The following is a 14,299-nucleotide window of genomic DNA, read 5'->3' on the forward strand; positions in this document are numbered from 1 at the left end:
AACAAATTAATGAGTTACATATAGTATATTAGTAGCTGGTTTCTAGTTTCTTCAAAATGAGGTGTTTCAGGTGTTACTATGGATATGAAAATGAAATTAATATTGAGTGCATCCCAGTACATTAGAAAGTAGTAGTCAACTGTGTAGGATTTATGAGTAAATTCAATTCAGTTAAATTCTTTCTGGTATAAAGTAGGGTCTAATTGTAAACGTATTGTATAATAAGTATGTATGTAGCGTCAGCACGCATATGGGTTGGTATATATACATATATTCAGTTATTTTTGTAGTGTCTGCTTAGTTTTGTGTTTATGTTGTGGCACAAAGTAGTTGGGCAGCGTTCAAAAGCGACAGCCTCTCTCATATCTACCTGTGTCTCTCCGCGTTCGGATTTACGTGAATCGAGTTCAATTGTAGTCCGCCCAAAGCAGCAGTGCCCGTTGTGGGCTTCGCATAGGCGGGCATAAAGTTAGTTTTATTCTTGGTATTAGCTTCCCCGTTATGATTTAGATTATCGCTTTGTATTTTCCATTTTTGATTGCCGCGTGTACGCTGAGGTCGCGCAGTGTAGCGAACTGTTGAAGCCTCCGTGGTGGTACCTCTTATTGAGCTTGCACTGTTTTGAGTTTGCTGGGTTGTTTGAGTGCTGGCGGTGCTTGTTTCCTGAAGCTGAGGAAGGCGATGTTGAAGCTCTTGAAATATGTCGGTGGGGAAGTTAATGAATGAAGGAACGCCAGCGCCTGCATTAGATGGATTTAACTGAGAGAAGTTTGGAAAGGGGCGCCGGGTTGTGGTGGCATCAATGTATCCCGTTTGAAAGTTAGGGTGCACGGCTCCGGGAATGCCTGTGGTTGGCGCTGATATTGGAAATTGAGGTCGTGGGGGTGCCATTGTCTCAGACATGGGCATATATGGAGGCATTTGAGAAGGTGGCATTATATCAACGTTATCTTCATCATAGTCCTCGTCCTCGTAGTAATCTACATTTTTTATTGTTGTGGTCCTCAGTTTGGGGCGTGGCGTCATCTCTGTTGCTTTCGCTTTGCTGGATTTCCCACCTTGTATATTCTTAATGAAGCTTTCGTAGCCCTTAGGTGCGGGTGTCGTTGTGGGTTGTTCAGTTGCTGATGGTTTGGTTCTGTCACCCGGTCTAGGAGTTGTAATGGGCCTTAGCTGAGAACGTTCACTGGTTATACTGCTGACTGGCCGTCGAAGAACTAACGCGTTGCGGATATTCCCATTACCGTCAGTGTTCTGCTTAAAATACTTGGCTATGTTGCTAGCCTTAAGGTTTGACATAAACTCAGTAATATTGAATTGAAAGCGGTTCCATTTCGGCTGAGTTGTCGCTTGTAGCTGTGGTGCGCTGGTCGTGCTGATAGATTTGGTAAAAGTCTGATAAGATTCAGGCATAGTTACATTGCTTGCGTAGCTTACGCCCACTGGCATGTGTGAAATGTCTCGGTAAGGTGCTTGGTTTATCAAGATGGGTTTACCGTACGCTAAATTTGGCGCCGCAACAACATCAATGTTGGGTGTCACTTCCAAAGGTGTTACTGGCGGCCGAACTTTTTCCGCGTGCTCAGGCCGATGTGGCTTGATTGTGCTGTATACGCCCTTCATCTTTTGATTAGCTATGATGTTGTACTGAAAATAATTGCTTTCCGTCGTGCTCTCGAATCCTGCTGCCCCAATGCTGTACTGAGAAACCAGTTTATTTGGATAGGTTGGTGTATAAGCACTCTGTTTCGGATTATTATTATAAAAGCCACCTATAGTGCTATACTGTGCATGATAACCGTTCGCTGTTTCTTGTTGTACTGGCTTTGTCGGCGGATTATATTCAATGGGAGTCTGTGCCGTTGTGCTAGGTATCCCAACCGGAGTCGGTGCTACAGGCTGATTGTCTAAATGAAAGTATGAGAAGTTTTCTGATTGTAGTTGCTTTCGTCGTTCCTTTAGCTGCTTCAGCTGTTCAATAAGGTACGGCAGCAAGTCGCCGGCCCCTCCTGAATGCTGCCGATATACCGAGTTGGGTTGAGGGCTGGGTAGTGTGCCATAATAGTTCCCCGCAATGGGCCGAAAGTCATCATCCTGGGGAGGAGGTGGTAGAGACAGGTTATAGCCTGTGTAAACGGACTTGGGCTTTTGCTGGTTGGGCCCTGCCCGTGGCAGTTGGGGCTGCTGGTATGCCTGGTACTGTGGATTGAGTTGGTTGTAGTTGTGGTTGCTATGCGCTGGTTGGCTTGGCGGCGTGAGATAGGGATTAAAGCTGCCGAAGCTGTACCCAGATTGCTGCGGTTTGTACTGGAAGGCTGGCGGGTCTATGGAGCGATAGTTATGTGTGTTCCACTTCGCGGGGGAATGAGAAATCGGTCGAAGTTGACGAGGCTGGCGTTTAGATGCGGCCATAGCCCCATCGTTAGATTGCGTATAATGTGCATCGTCGTAGTCAACGTCTGAGTTTTCCATCAAAGCTTCGATTGAATGGTGTTTGATTTTCGAAGAGTACTTCAATGGCATAACTTGTAATTCCGCATTTACTTTGGCGTTTTCTTCTTCAGACGATTCGTTGTGCTTTTCATTAATATCGACAGTGTTATTGAAGAACGAAATGCTGCTGGAAATAATGGAATCACTGGGCTTTTCAGTCACCTCCACGGTATCCTTATCTGCTGAGTCAGTTGTCGGTTCATTTATATAACGTCGTCTGCGTCGCTTGTCCAGAGGAAGTCTTTCACTCCGCGTTTGGTTCGTTGCGTCGTTGAGCAAGTCCTCGCTGTTTGTGTACAGTTTTGTTTGACCAAGAGTAATTCAGTCGTTGGGTCATTTGAAATATGATAGAAATACGAGTATGTGGTGCAGTATAAATGTTATGCAAGAGCAGAGAGTAGTACAATGAATTGCAGAGGTTTTTGAGCCGGATTTTGATTTTGTTGAAAATATAATAAAAAGTAAAGTGATGTCGAGAGATAAGTTTTAATCCAAAAGCGGCACAAGGATGAGGCACTAGGTGCAAGCACGATCTCTAACTAGCTACAAATAGATCCAGTACTTACCTATAAGCTGTACCAAAAGCATAAGAGCCAATTTTTCCGTGGTTCGGTATGGCATTGATGCTAGCCTGATGAATTATACCATCTCGATCCCTTTGCACCTGGCTGACGGTACTGGGCTGACCGCGATAGACACGTTGCTGGCGATCACTTTCCTCTTCCTCGACCGGCGGCAGAGTTTCGTGAGCATCGGCATACAGCTGAGATTTTTCACGTAATTTTAATATGTGTGCTTACTTTTATGATTAACACTGACCTTAGCAATGTCTTCTTCAGAGTCAAGCAAGGGTTTGGGCTGTCCTCGTGAAGTTATAACTGGATTTGGTGAAACCCGTAGTTCTGGCGGTGGTTGAATGTGTTGTACTTGTGCCTGTATGACCTGTGGCGGTGCTCGATGATATTGGTTAGCCGCTGCCTGTGCCCTCTGTGTTGTTGACCCAGGGCCGGTGAAGGCGGCGCCAAAGCGCACTCGACTCGGGACGTGCTGATGTTGCTGTTGCTTACTACGTCCCGTGCTACTCAGACCCCCCTGCGTAGAAGTGACTGCACCACCATTTTCGATTTCGCAGCCTACGTTACGTGGCCAGTCACAAGTTTGCAACTCATGTGAATACATTAACCCTCCTGTACAGCTTTCCAACAGGGCGCCTCCAAAGACACACACATAGTACTGGGTGCAGTCCGTCGGATGTGGATAGTAGCCGAATTCTTCGGGACAGTCAAAGCTAAGGACATCCGTGCTGGCCTGCTTGGGGTTTGATACAAAGCTGCGGGAGTTGCTGACACGTGAAGCACGCTTGCTTTGAGCTGTGGTAGGTGCTGTAAATTGAAAGAATACATAAATGGGTATTTTTGTCACCAGTTAGATATATATCTAAATGCTATAACCTGTATCCCAACGGTAAAAGGGCTCTATAAAATCACTCAATCGTTGCAGACCTCATTTATATACTCTCATAAATTGAACTGGAACGTTCTCTTGTTAAACGGAAATTTTGCCAAATCTATCTAAACGACATGAATCCAAACAATGTCCGTCTATCTCTTTCTATCCAAACTTATGTCTTAATTTAAAAGTTATCGCTTTTTCTGTCTTTTAGATGCTGTAACGACCGGACTTTGCATTAACTTCTTGGATTTTAAGCTGTGTTGAAAGAACCAAATGTTGTATAGTTTTGTATTTAATGTTACATACTTACTCAAGTTTTAACCAGATCGTACCTAAGACTATACCGGCTATGTAAAGTAGACATACATATATGGGTTACATTCAAAATACATTCAACGTTAAACACCTATGTTTATATAACCTAAACCTGAAGGGTTAAAGGGTATATTAGAAGGTCTAAGTGGTAAATGTAGGAAAATATAACTGTAGGTACCTACATCCTGTTCACTGTATATACCTATGAAAACTTAAACAGACAGAAGGAGGCGAGGCCGACCCCACAAAGTATATACATTTTTGATCAGCATGACAAGGCGAGTTAATATTCTGTCCGTCTGCATGAACACCTGGATCTCAGAGACGACCAAAGTGCCGTTTGTGTGTACGCTCTATGAGTTTGTTTTATTTGTTTGATATATGTATGTACCTCCCATTCTCCACTAATAGGGGTTTTCAGTTGGTGATTATGTGTTTGCCGTTTCAACATGGTAGGTGCGGAGTATTTCAAAGTCATGGCACCCGACTTTAGCTTTTTCACTTGCTTGATATCAAAATAATAACCAACCATCATCTCGAGTGGACAAAATATTCAATCAAATATTTTATGTGTTGTACCGCGCCTTATTCTTGCACCAATCGTTTCTACCAATGTACTTGTATGTACATATAAAATATTATTTGCGTCGTCGAACTAATTTACAAATTGCGTGTATTAAATGCATATATTCTGAGAATTTGGTTGTACACTAGTTAACACTGGCATCCAAATACCTCGGCTGCTATTTTACAACCAAAATCTACTTAGCATGCAGGGAACACGTCACAACGCATCGCAAGTCGTTGCTTATTAACATAAAAAAGAGAGCTTGTGAGCTCGCCCATGACCTAAAAGAAGACATTTGATTACTGTCTTACCATGCAAACTAATCACGTACCAATACCAGCTTGCATTGCTCAAACTAAGAGCCGCCAAATCAATAGAAATGCAAAACAAAAGGTCACCAATTGGATGCGACGGTATTGATTTGGTCTTCGTTGGTTCTTCCTAGACAAGTTATTTCTGCTTTAGAGAGCTATTTGAAATCTATTATTGCCAACGAAAGTGAAATGCCGTTTTCGATTTGTAATTGGTTGATTCCTACACAAATCATAACATTAAAATAAGTATGGAATGCTAGAGTACTTAAAACCCCGTCATTATCAAAAATGTATATCGGGATTGTGTCAATGTGTGTCTAAGTGTACAGTATGGAGGTAAACCAATGCAACAACAACTGCCATTTCATTATTTTCAACTTATAGCCAAAGCATATACCAGTATAATTTAGTCGTCTTTCAAGTAAATCCCAAGGAAAATATCACACCTAATATAAGCCGAATAAATCTGTTACGACAAGACGAGTATAATCGTATATAGCCACGTGCGCCTGTCCGCCTGTCAGTCCACCTGTCCATATGGATGAACGCAAGGATCCCATTAAGCACAAGAGCTTAAATAACAAAACTGAGAAACAAAGAGAGACATGTGACCGACATGTATGTCGCAAAACCTACTAGATTAGTATTAAACATTTTGAAGAAAACATTTTTGTTATGCAACATGATATATGTGACATGAGCTTTCCATGCTTTCAAAAAAAAAAGTCAAAAGATATGTCTTGATAACGTAGATCCTAAGTTCATAAAACAATTATATCACAAATGAAAGTAAATATACCACTTTAAAAATTAAGTTACTATGGAAAGATTACTTTCTTAATTCTGTAGGATTAAATACCGCTCAGTTCACTGGTACTAGAACATGTGTTTGGTATCCGCAGTATAAAACGCATCAGGATCGAGTTGACTCGGTTCAGAAACAATTCTTCTTATTTGCTCTTTGTGGAATCCAAATTGATTGCCGGGGACCAGTATATATTTCACAATCGAATATGTATTGCCTTAACATTTCCGGGTTTTATGCTTAATTTATAATAATCATTTCTTCCTGCTCTTGTGTCATTAAAAACTGATATTTTTTCCAATTTTTGTTTGTAGGTATATTTACCCCTTTCACTACTTGGCTGCTATTCGGTTAAGTTGGCCACATGGCAAACCAAATATTGGATATTAGTGTAATTCCTAGTTAGGCTTTTTTGCGGCCTTGTCGACTTAAAAAATAAAACAAATATCAGGGACCGCAGATAAGTAAAGTAAAACTCAAAAATAGTCATTATACTATATTGTAAGTGAATGAATCAAATTAAAAAATACACCTTTTTTTGTAATTGTTAATAATAATTCATATAATGATTACAGTCCTTCATTAATATACATACATATATACATACCATATACTCGTACTAGTATATGTACAAATATATGTGCTCTATATGCACATTCTCAGTAATCTGGTGTCCTTCTCGTCCCATGATTACCGGACATAAATGTGCTTATAGACCACTGTAATATAAATGTATGTACGTGTCTGTATGTTGCGGGGTGCTATTGGCACTGTCTAGCCAAGCGCATTTCATCATTATGCAACATGGCTCTGAGCAACAGTTGTCCCACATATTTTTACTTTCAGTTGTACTCGTGTTTTTTTTGCGACTTTTGAAAAAAGAATGCTCCAATTTGGCATATTCAGTCGGCTGGGCCAGCTACGATTTTACCAGTTTTTCATTTTTTTTTTTGCTTCCACTCCTTGTGCAAGCTTTCTTTATCTTTTGGTGAATGGATTTCGGGTTTGTGTGCCCCACACTATGTATGCAGTTATTTGGACTTTATTTTAACAGTTTTTGTCCAGCTCGCGGAACTTTGTAGTTGACTTTTTCTGTGCCACCAACTATTTATTTACATTTTCTGCTATCAAACAGCGCTAGTACGATCGATGTAAAAGTAGTTTTTGGTCAGTAACTCTAGTCTCGGGTAGTTAGTAACTTGTTTTCGGAGTTATATAGTACATGCATACTACGAGTATTAGGAAATAAACGAAGGGCTGTAAGCCAAAGGTAGCAGTAAAATCATATCAATCAATAAAATGGCATTATTACTAAAAGTCGGAAAGGATTGCCACAAATGTATCAAGCGTAAAACATTGCGATAGAACTTGTCGCGTCGAATGTTTCCAACATTATGGAACGTACAGGTTCTCGTACATAAGAGTAGTTGATCGCCGTTGATTGTGAATGTTGCCTACTGAAGCAGAGCCGGATCAACATTAATAAAAGCAAAGACAACAGCTAAGTAAGCAAGTAAGCCAAGCTGAGAATATTGCATAAGAGGCATACAAACAACTATTTCTATTATTTCTGAAGTTGCAGCCATTCAGCAATGCTGTTGCCAACGACGGCGGCGGACGCTAAAAAAAAGCTTGCGAAATACATACATTAAACGCAGTGGGCCACGCCTGCTTGAAAATCGATCACTTTCGCTGCCTCGTAAATCGGTCTAACCAACAAGTCGGACTATAACTACTTCTGTGTAATGTCGGACTATTTGTGACTGCATGTGCAATGCGATTTGAACAGCAGTGGCGGAGCAGACTGTTGTTGGCTTGCTCTGACGATATCTTGCATCGGGTTGGACCAATACGGTTTGTGCAATACGTGATTAGCTTCATAACACAAAATGTGTTTCGGCATTGGTTTGATCTATAGGCGCATATGCCCTTTTTGATGAAAATATTTTATACTGCTTGCCAATAATGTTCAAAGTTAGCGAATATATGTAAGTCGTATAGTCTCCTGAATAAAGTAAATCCAAATAAATAATCTTGCTATCTTTGCCGATCAGTTCAAGCCAATTGAGCTTGTTCGTACCCACAACCGACCCTTTCACAGCATACCAATGAAGGTCAATGTCCGTCATAAATAATTACGCTGGATTTCTGAATCTGAATTCCGTAGGCGGTAATAGACGCAACGAACCACAACTCACAAATAAAGAGCAAGAAAGCCATAAATAGTGCCAAAAAAACGAACAAAAATGGATAAAATCAAACGAAAATACAAGCCAAGACTAGCATGTAGACAACACAAATTTACATACAAAAAACAATTACAATTCAGTCGAGATGCATCAGCAGCACCAGCACCAGCAGCAACAACAATACATACCCGAAACGAGCTCGTTTTTCAGTCCAATTAATTTTTGAAAGGAAAACGCCCTATCGGCCACGGCCCCATCCAAATACACGCAGGTCAAGGTACACGTATTTCACCTTTCCGGTAAATACTGCGCAGACAACTGCCCTGAAAAATTGCGCGATGCTGAAATACATTTGTATTTCATTTCTTTGAAGATCTACTAAATATTCCAGGCTGCCCATCTAAGAGTAAGACTAAGATATCTGGAGTAGCCCAATTTGGTTAAGCCCTAAACATGTGGGTTTTTCGCTGATTTTATCTATCTGTCCGTAGGAATGAATTCCTAGATATCAGAGACTATCAGGGATGCCACAGAAAACTCCGGTAGTTTCGGCTACAGTTGTTTTTGCAAATTCCCAAAAAATACGTCTGTGCCACAGAACTTCGAAAGATTTCATTTTTTCGAACTTCCCCTCCAAGACAGCTGTCAGCAACAGCTAACTGTCGACGAATACATTTGGCCGACTAATTGTGCAAAGTATGTTTGTTAGGTTTGTGCAAAGTATGTAACATGCAGAAGGAAGCATCTCCGACCCCATAAAGTATATGTACATATACATATATTCTGAATCAGCCCATGCCGAGAGAAACCGATCTAGACATGTCCGTCCGTCCGTCTGTCCGTATAAAAGCTAGAATAACCAAAGTTGGTATCCAGATTTAATTTATTTTTTGGAATTTCTTTTTTTAATTCTCTTAATTTTTTTATTTCAATAATTGTTCTAAACATATGTACAGAGGGACACCCGACTTTAGCTTTTTTACTTGTTAAAAATTAAATTTATATAACACTCTTTATAACATCATTTGGAATTTTGCGCAATTGCGAAAATTGTATCCTGTTGTGGCGATCGATGTTTTGCAAAAAATAGCATTTTAAATTAAATTCAGATATTACAAAAATGTAGATATGCAACTACATTTTTACTGGTACGAATTGTATTTTTAAATGGCGGCTTATTGCCATTCACATTTTCGCTAACAGTCAGACCTGCCACTTGACGACAAAGAATAATCGCCAAGTTTGTTTAATTAATAAACGGTTATTTGGTAATTATTTGAAACAAGAATTGCGTTAAATATATATTTTATTTTTCACTTTCGTTTGACTCACGACCTTAGGCTTAACTCAGCAAAATGTGATGTTCGAAAAATGTAATGTTCTATTTGGGCCAATGGGGCATCTCTATTGTGCGGTTGTTTTGGACGCTGTGTATGAATACTGGTGTTTTAAGTATGTATATGATAAGTAATTTGCTAATCTAATAATATTTACGTAGGATATGCACAATATTTTTCATGCAGATTGTTCAGTAAAGCTGTAAGGTTTATATTCCAATGATTATTTTTATTTGGAAAAATGTTTTTGTTAGTGTTTTCAATCAAAACTTCTAGCAAAACAAACGAGATTTGGAACCTCCCAAAAGCTGTGGCACTGAGAATCGGTTTTGTGGCGAAACTTGGGCGGAAGAGATTCTGTGGCACCCCTGTATTATAAGAGATACCAAATTTTAGGCCAAGATGCCTTATATGAATACGCAAAAAATATATATTTCGGAATTTGGATTTTCCATAACTCCCATAGTTCTTGGAATCTCCAACTTGGTATTTACATCCAGGTAGTGATTTTGTTTTATCATGATAGGTAATATGAAGCAAGTTATAGCCATAAATCGAAGCTGTGCTGTGCTGCCTTACTTTATTATATACATATATTATACTATCAGGTCTTGCCCGTCTTTGCTGGTCTAAGTAAAATGTGCTTATAATTAAAAGTTTATTTACTATATGATATTCTTCTTTCGACGCTCTTTAAAGTTTTTTAAAGAGTTCATTTTCCAAAAAAAAAATATAGTACAATAAGTACTATGTATGGTTATACGTACGTACATACATATGTACATATCTTCGTTACGCACCGGGCGGACTGCCAGTCCTGACTTAACTGTGTGCTTCCTCAGCACGTTGTACACACGGTCGAGTTATCCCCGAAAAGTCCGACGCCGGACATTTAATTTTGATTTCTAAATCGGGACGTCCCGCCAAAATTGGAGCGTTCGACAACGCTGATATGTACATACATTTAAATTTTTCATGCAGGCGTTATCCGCCAATATACATACATACATACATAAGTCGCTGTAAATATGCGATCAGCTGAGATGATAGAGATGGGCATGTGTCGGATGCTCTATGTGCGAGAGCATCAAAACTATCGATAGTTGAATCCGTCGATACAATCAATAATTCCATCGAAATTTGAATGCAATTAACAGAAAATTAAAATAATAACATCTTATAATTTATTGAGATCAATTAGAACAAATCATATACAAATATACATACATCTGCCCGCAACGCGGTTTCTGCTTTACTATCGCTTACGCAGTCGTTGCCTAGCGACGGTAACTGTAAACTTTTGGCATTTTGCCTTTGAAAATAACAGGCGTAAATGATCAAAACGAAAGAAGAAGCGCGAGCCAATGACTTGAAGTTGTTGTTGTTTTTCGTTTTAAAAATTTGATTTAAAATCATAGAACATTATTTATTACAATCAAACAACAGTGCTCGATTGTTCAATGTATACATACTTACATACAGACGAATGTACATACATACATGCTATATATGTACGTACACAGGCATACATACATACATACATATGTACATATGCATGCATGTTTCTCTTTACTTTTTCAAGCGGACGTAGAGATCCGCACACATAGACACGAACTGTTGTTTGTTCTGTGTGTGAGTGTGTGTATATGATGTCCCCAACTATTTGATATTTGCGTTCTTTGTAATTTGTTATTGCTGCATAAAGTTCCTAATGAAAACCCTAATGCCAAATGTACTAAACAAACAAAAATTACTTTTAAAAATGTTAAATAATTTTTAATTAATTAACATTTATTGCTCTGTCAGTGCAAGACGAATGAACATACATACATAGATGTGTAAATATGTATGTGTGTACATTCATACATTAGTGTCTCACATTTTGCTTTGGCTATTTCAATCGTTTGCACGCAACTACACGAACAGCTGCTTGTATGTGTGTGTGTGTGTATGTATACTTAGTTGTCCCCAACTGTTTGATATTTTGTATTGTTTGTTCTGCCTGCATTTATAAAATGCATATTTTGAAAATCCTTAAACGCAAAGTTGTAGATTTAGTTACGTAGATTACAGTCCCCAAATTTGAAATCGGTCGGAAAAAGTTTATAACACAAACTTTTCATTTGAAAAGGTGAATAAATATTAAAACCCCAATAATTCAAGCTCCGCCACAAATTTCGAAAATCCGAGTATGCAGTTTAGTTTGTATTCTTTTATAGATTTTAAAAATCAAATTTAAAGTTGATTGGTGGAAAACTGAAGATTTTTCAAACAAACTTTGGAGCTCGTTTTCCCCCCATTGGAGCTCGAATTTTCCATTTTACCGTTTGTGCTGTGGGCTGTTGACGCGGTTTCCTTTTGTGTCCCAACATTTTTTTTATAGGAAAACTCCCATATTTCAGGCCCCAAGAAAAATTTCAAAAAACCAAGTATGCAATTTTTCTTGGAATTTTTCTAAGAGTATACAAACTAAGTTTGACTAAGTTAATCAGATGAAAATTGTAGATTTTTCATACAAACTTTGGAGCTCGATTTCCCCCCTTTTGAGCTCGAATTTTCCAATAATTAATTGAACTGAATTGAATTAATTAAATTTTTTTTAATTTGTTTTTTGTGGGGTGGGTACAGGGTATTTAAGAGTTGAATCCGCTCTTGTCTAGCATTCCTTTCTTGTTCATTTTGTACAGATTGTGAATGCTCAAAAATAAACAAAATCCATAATTACTGTGTAGCTCATTTATGTATTTGGTTTCTATGAAAGGTTAATCGAAACTTAACTAAATAATTGTGTTGAAATGTGTAATTTTGATTGACTGGCAGTTGGCTTAATATAACTTTCAAAACCAAAAAAGGTATCAATATGGGAACGTAACCGAATATCTATTCATAAGCTGAGCATATGAGCATAGCAACTACAACAGTAATAATTTCCTTTCACTTTCATTTCAAAATGTGTGTTTGATAAACGCCAGAGCAACAGGCGCAGTGACAGCAACAATATTAACAACAACACAAACAACGAACGCCAGCGTGTTCATGCAACATTGGACACATTTTAATGCTATGCCGGAAATATTTGCTGGGCAAGCAATCTAAAAGCTATGTACATATGTTGTACATATATTGTTTTATAGACTTGAATAATTGATAAAATTGTTAAGGTACATTGCCAAAATTCTTCATTTTAACCCAAACGGTATACATATATAATTTTAGAATGGAGTATTCATTAATTTTGATGGTGTTGTGTGCAGTGCAGAGTTGAAGCAAAGCACTAAATTATGTAAAAACGATGTCTGTTTACTCTTTTCGTAAACGGTATAATAATGTTATTCAATTTAACAACGCTGGGTGAACACTTTAAAGACGCGTAATAGTGATTCTCATTAACCATTAGGACACTTCAATTGCATAATAAAACCAATTTTACACGCACACATACCTACAATTGCCAATTGACTTAGATTAGCAAGTGGTAGCAAGGTGGACTGAGATCAGTTTTGAACCCGTCCTCATCACTTTAGGCGATTTGTTTTTCGTGCTGAATTCGAAAATAATCTTCCGCATTCATAGAAATTACGTTCAATTGTTGCAGTTGGCGGCATCAGTACTATTAATAAAAACATCTGCAAAAGTGATGGAAAACCAGTTTAAGTAAGCTTTTAGTTTGCCTTCAGTGCAGCCGACATTGCTACGCGTACGTACATACATACATATGTATGTACATATACTCGTATTTATTAGGAATTGGGCCAATAAAACGTATAAAGCACACAACTATGAACGAGTATGTATGTATGTATGTATCTACGTACATGCTCGACTCATTGGTAGCCTTCGTCGTGACTCTTTGACAGTTGTGCACTGCTATATATCCCACATACATATACCATATAGTATGTAGTATGTAGTATATAGTATATATGCCATTTTGAGTTACCAACAGTCTGATCTTTACTAGTGCGTGGGTAAAGTCTTGTATTGTTGTGGTTATTTGTGACTAATGGCTATGTGGCTGTGAATGTGCATTGCACGTTTTAGGCATACATATGTATGTGTGTATGTATGTATGTAGACATGCTCGTATGTAGAGTGTAAGTGCAGTTGTGGCAGACTCAGCCAACAATTCGTGGCTGTTGTGTAAGCGATGGCCATTGAGACGTGGCGGTTGCAGTTACACCTACTGCACGATATCAAAAACGCAACGCATAATTAACATTGCCAGGTTGCAGGTATACGAGTGGTAGGTACTGAGCAAGTTCCTTTTTGAATGCAAATATTTTGAACATTTCAAGCAGAGCTTACACTCGCACATAAATCAGCTCTTCGTGAACGCTGGAGTCTGCCAACACAGGTGGTGATGAGGTCTTTCAAAAATAGCGACAATGCTAAACAAGGGAGCAAATGATTTTAGATTTTTTCCATAAACATTTTATTAGATTTTTAAACAAATAAATAATAAATAATGTTTTGTCACCCGAAATATAACATGTAAAATGATCAATATTACATGTCAAATCGATCTAGCCGGGGTTCTCCATCCGTCTATCTGAATTCGGAAACGGTTGAGTCCACATTAGGCAGCACGGGATAATTTTCTTCTTCCTATTCTGAAAAGTGTTTCTTGTTTCAAGTTCCCAAGGCCAGCTGTATGTCAATTTTCTATAATACAGTATGTTGATAAAAAATTATATCATTTGTTTCCGTTTTTTATTGGCTGATCTAGGGGTGATCGAGCAACACGTCCTTCCCACACAAAATACACCTATGCCGCCATTTTCCATTGCTTTCAGGTGCATATATGACTTTGTTGTCTGCCACATAAG

General features: G+C 38.6%; 1 protein-coding gene across 1 annotated transcript in view; it reads right to left on the minus strand.

Moving 5' to 3' along the window:
- Nucleotides 1–14,299, minus strand: part of LOC115628602 — a 48,576-nt gene that overhangs the window by 15,125 nt on the left and 19,152 nt on the right. The window contains exons 3-4 of the mRNA XM_030524786.1: nucleotides 3,313–3,875; nucleotides 3,060–3,256 (exon numbers count right to left, since the gene is read on the minus strand). Of these exons, the coding sequence (XP_030380646.1) occupies nucleotides 3,060–3,256; nucleotides 3,313–3,875 (760 nt within the window). The remainder of the gene's footprint in view (nucleotides 1–3,059; nucleotides 3,257–3,312; nucleotides 3,876–14,299) is intronic.

Source organism: Scaptodrosophila lebanonensis, unplaced genomic scaffold (genome assembly GCF_003285725.1).
Source record: "Scaptodrosophila lebanonensis strain 11010-0011.00,11010-0021.00 unplaced genomic scaffold, SlebRS2 tig00000118-arrow-arrow-pilon, whole genome shotgun sequence".
In the NCBI taxonomy this organism is placed as follows: Eukaryota; Metazoa; Arthropoda; class Insecta; order Diptera; family Drosophilidae; genus Scaptodrosophila; species Scaptodrosophila lebanonensis.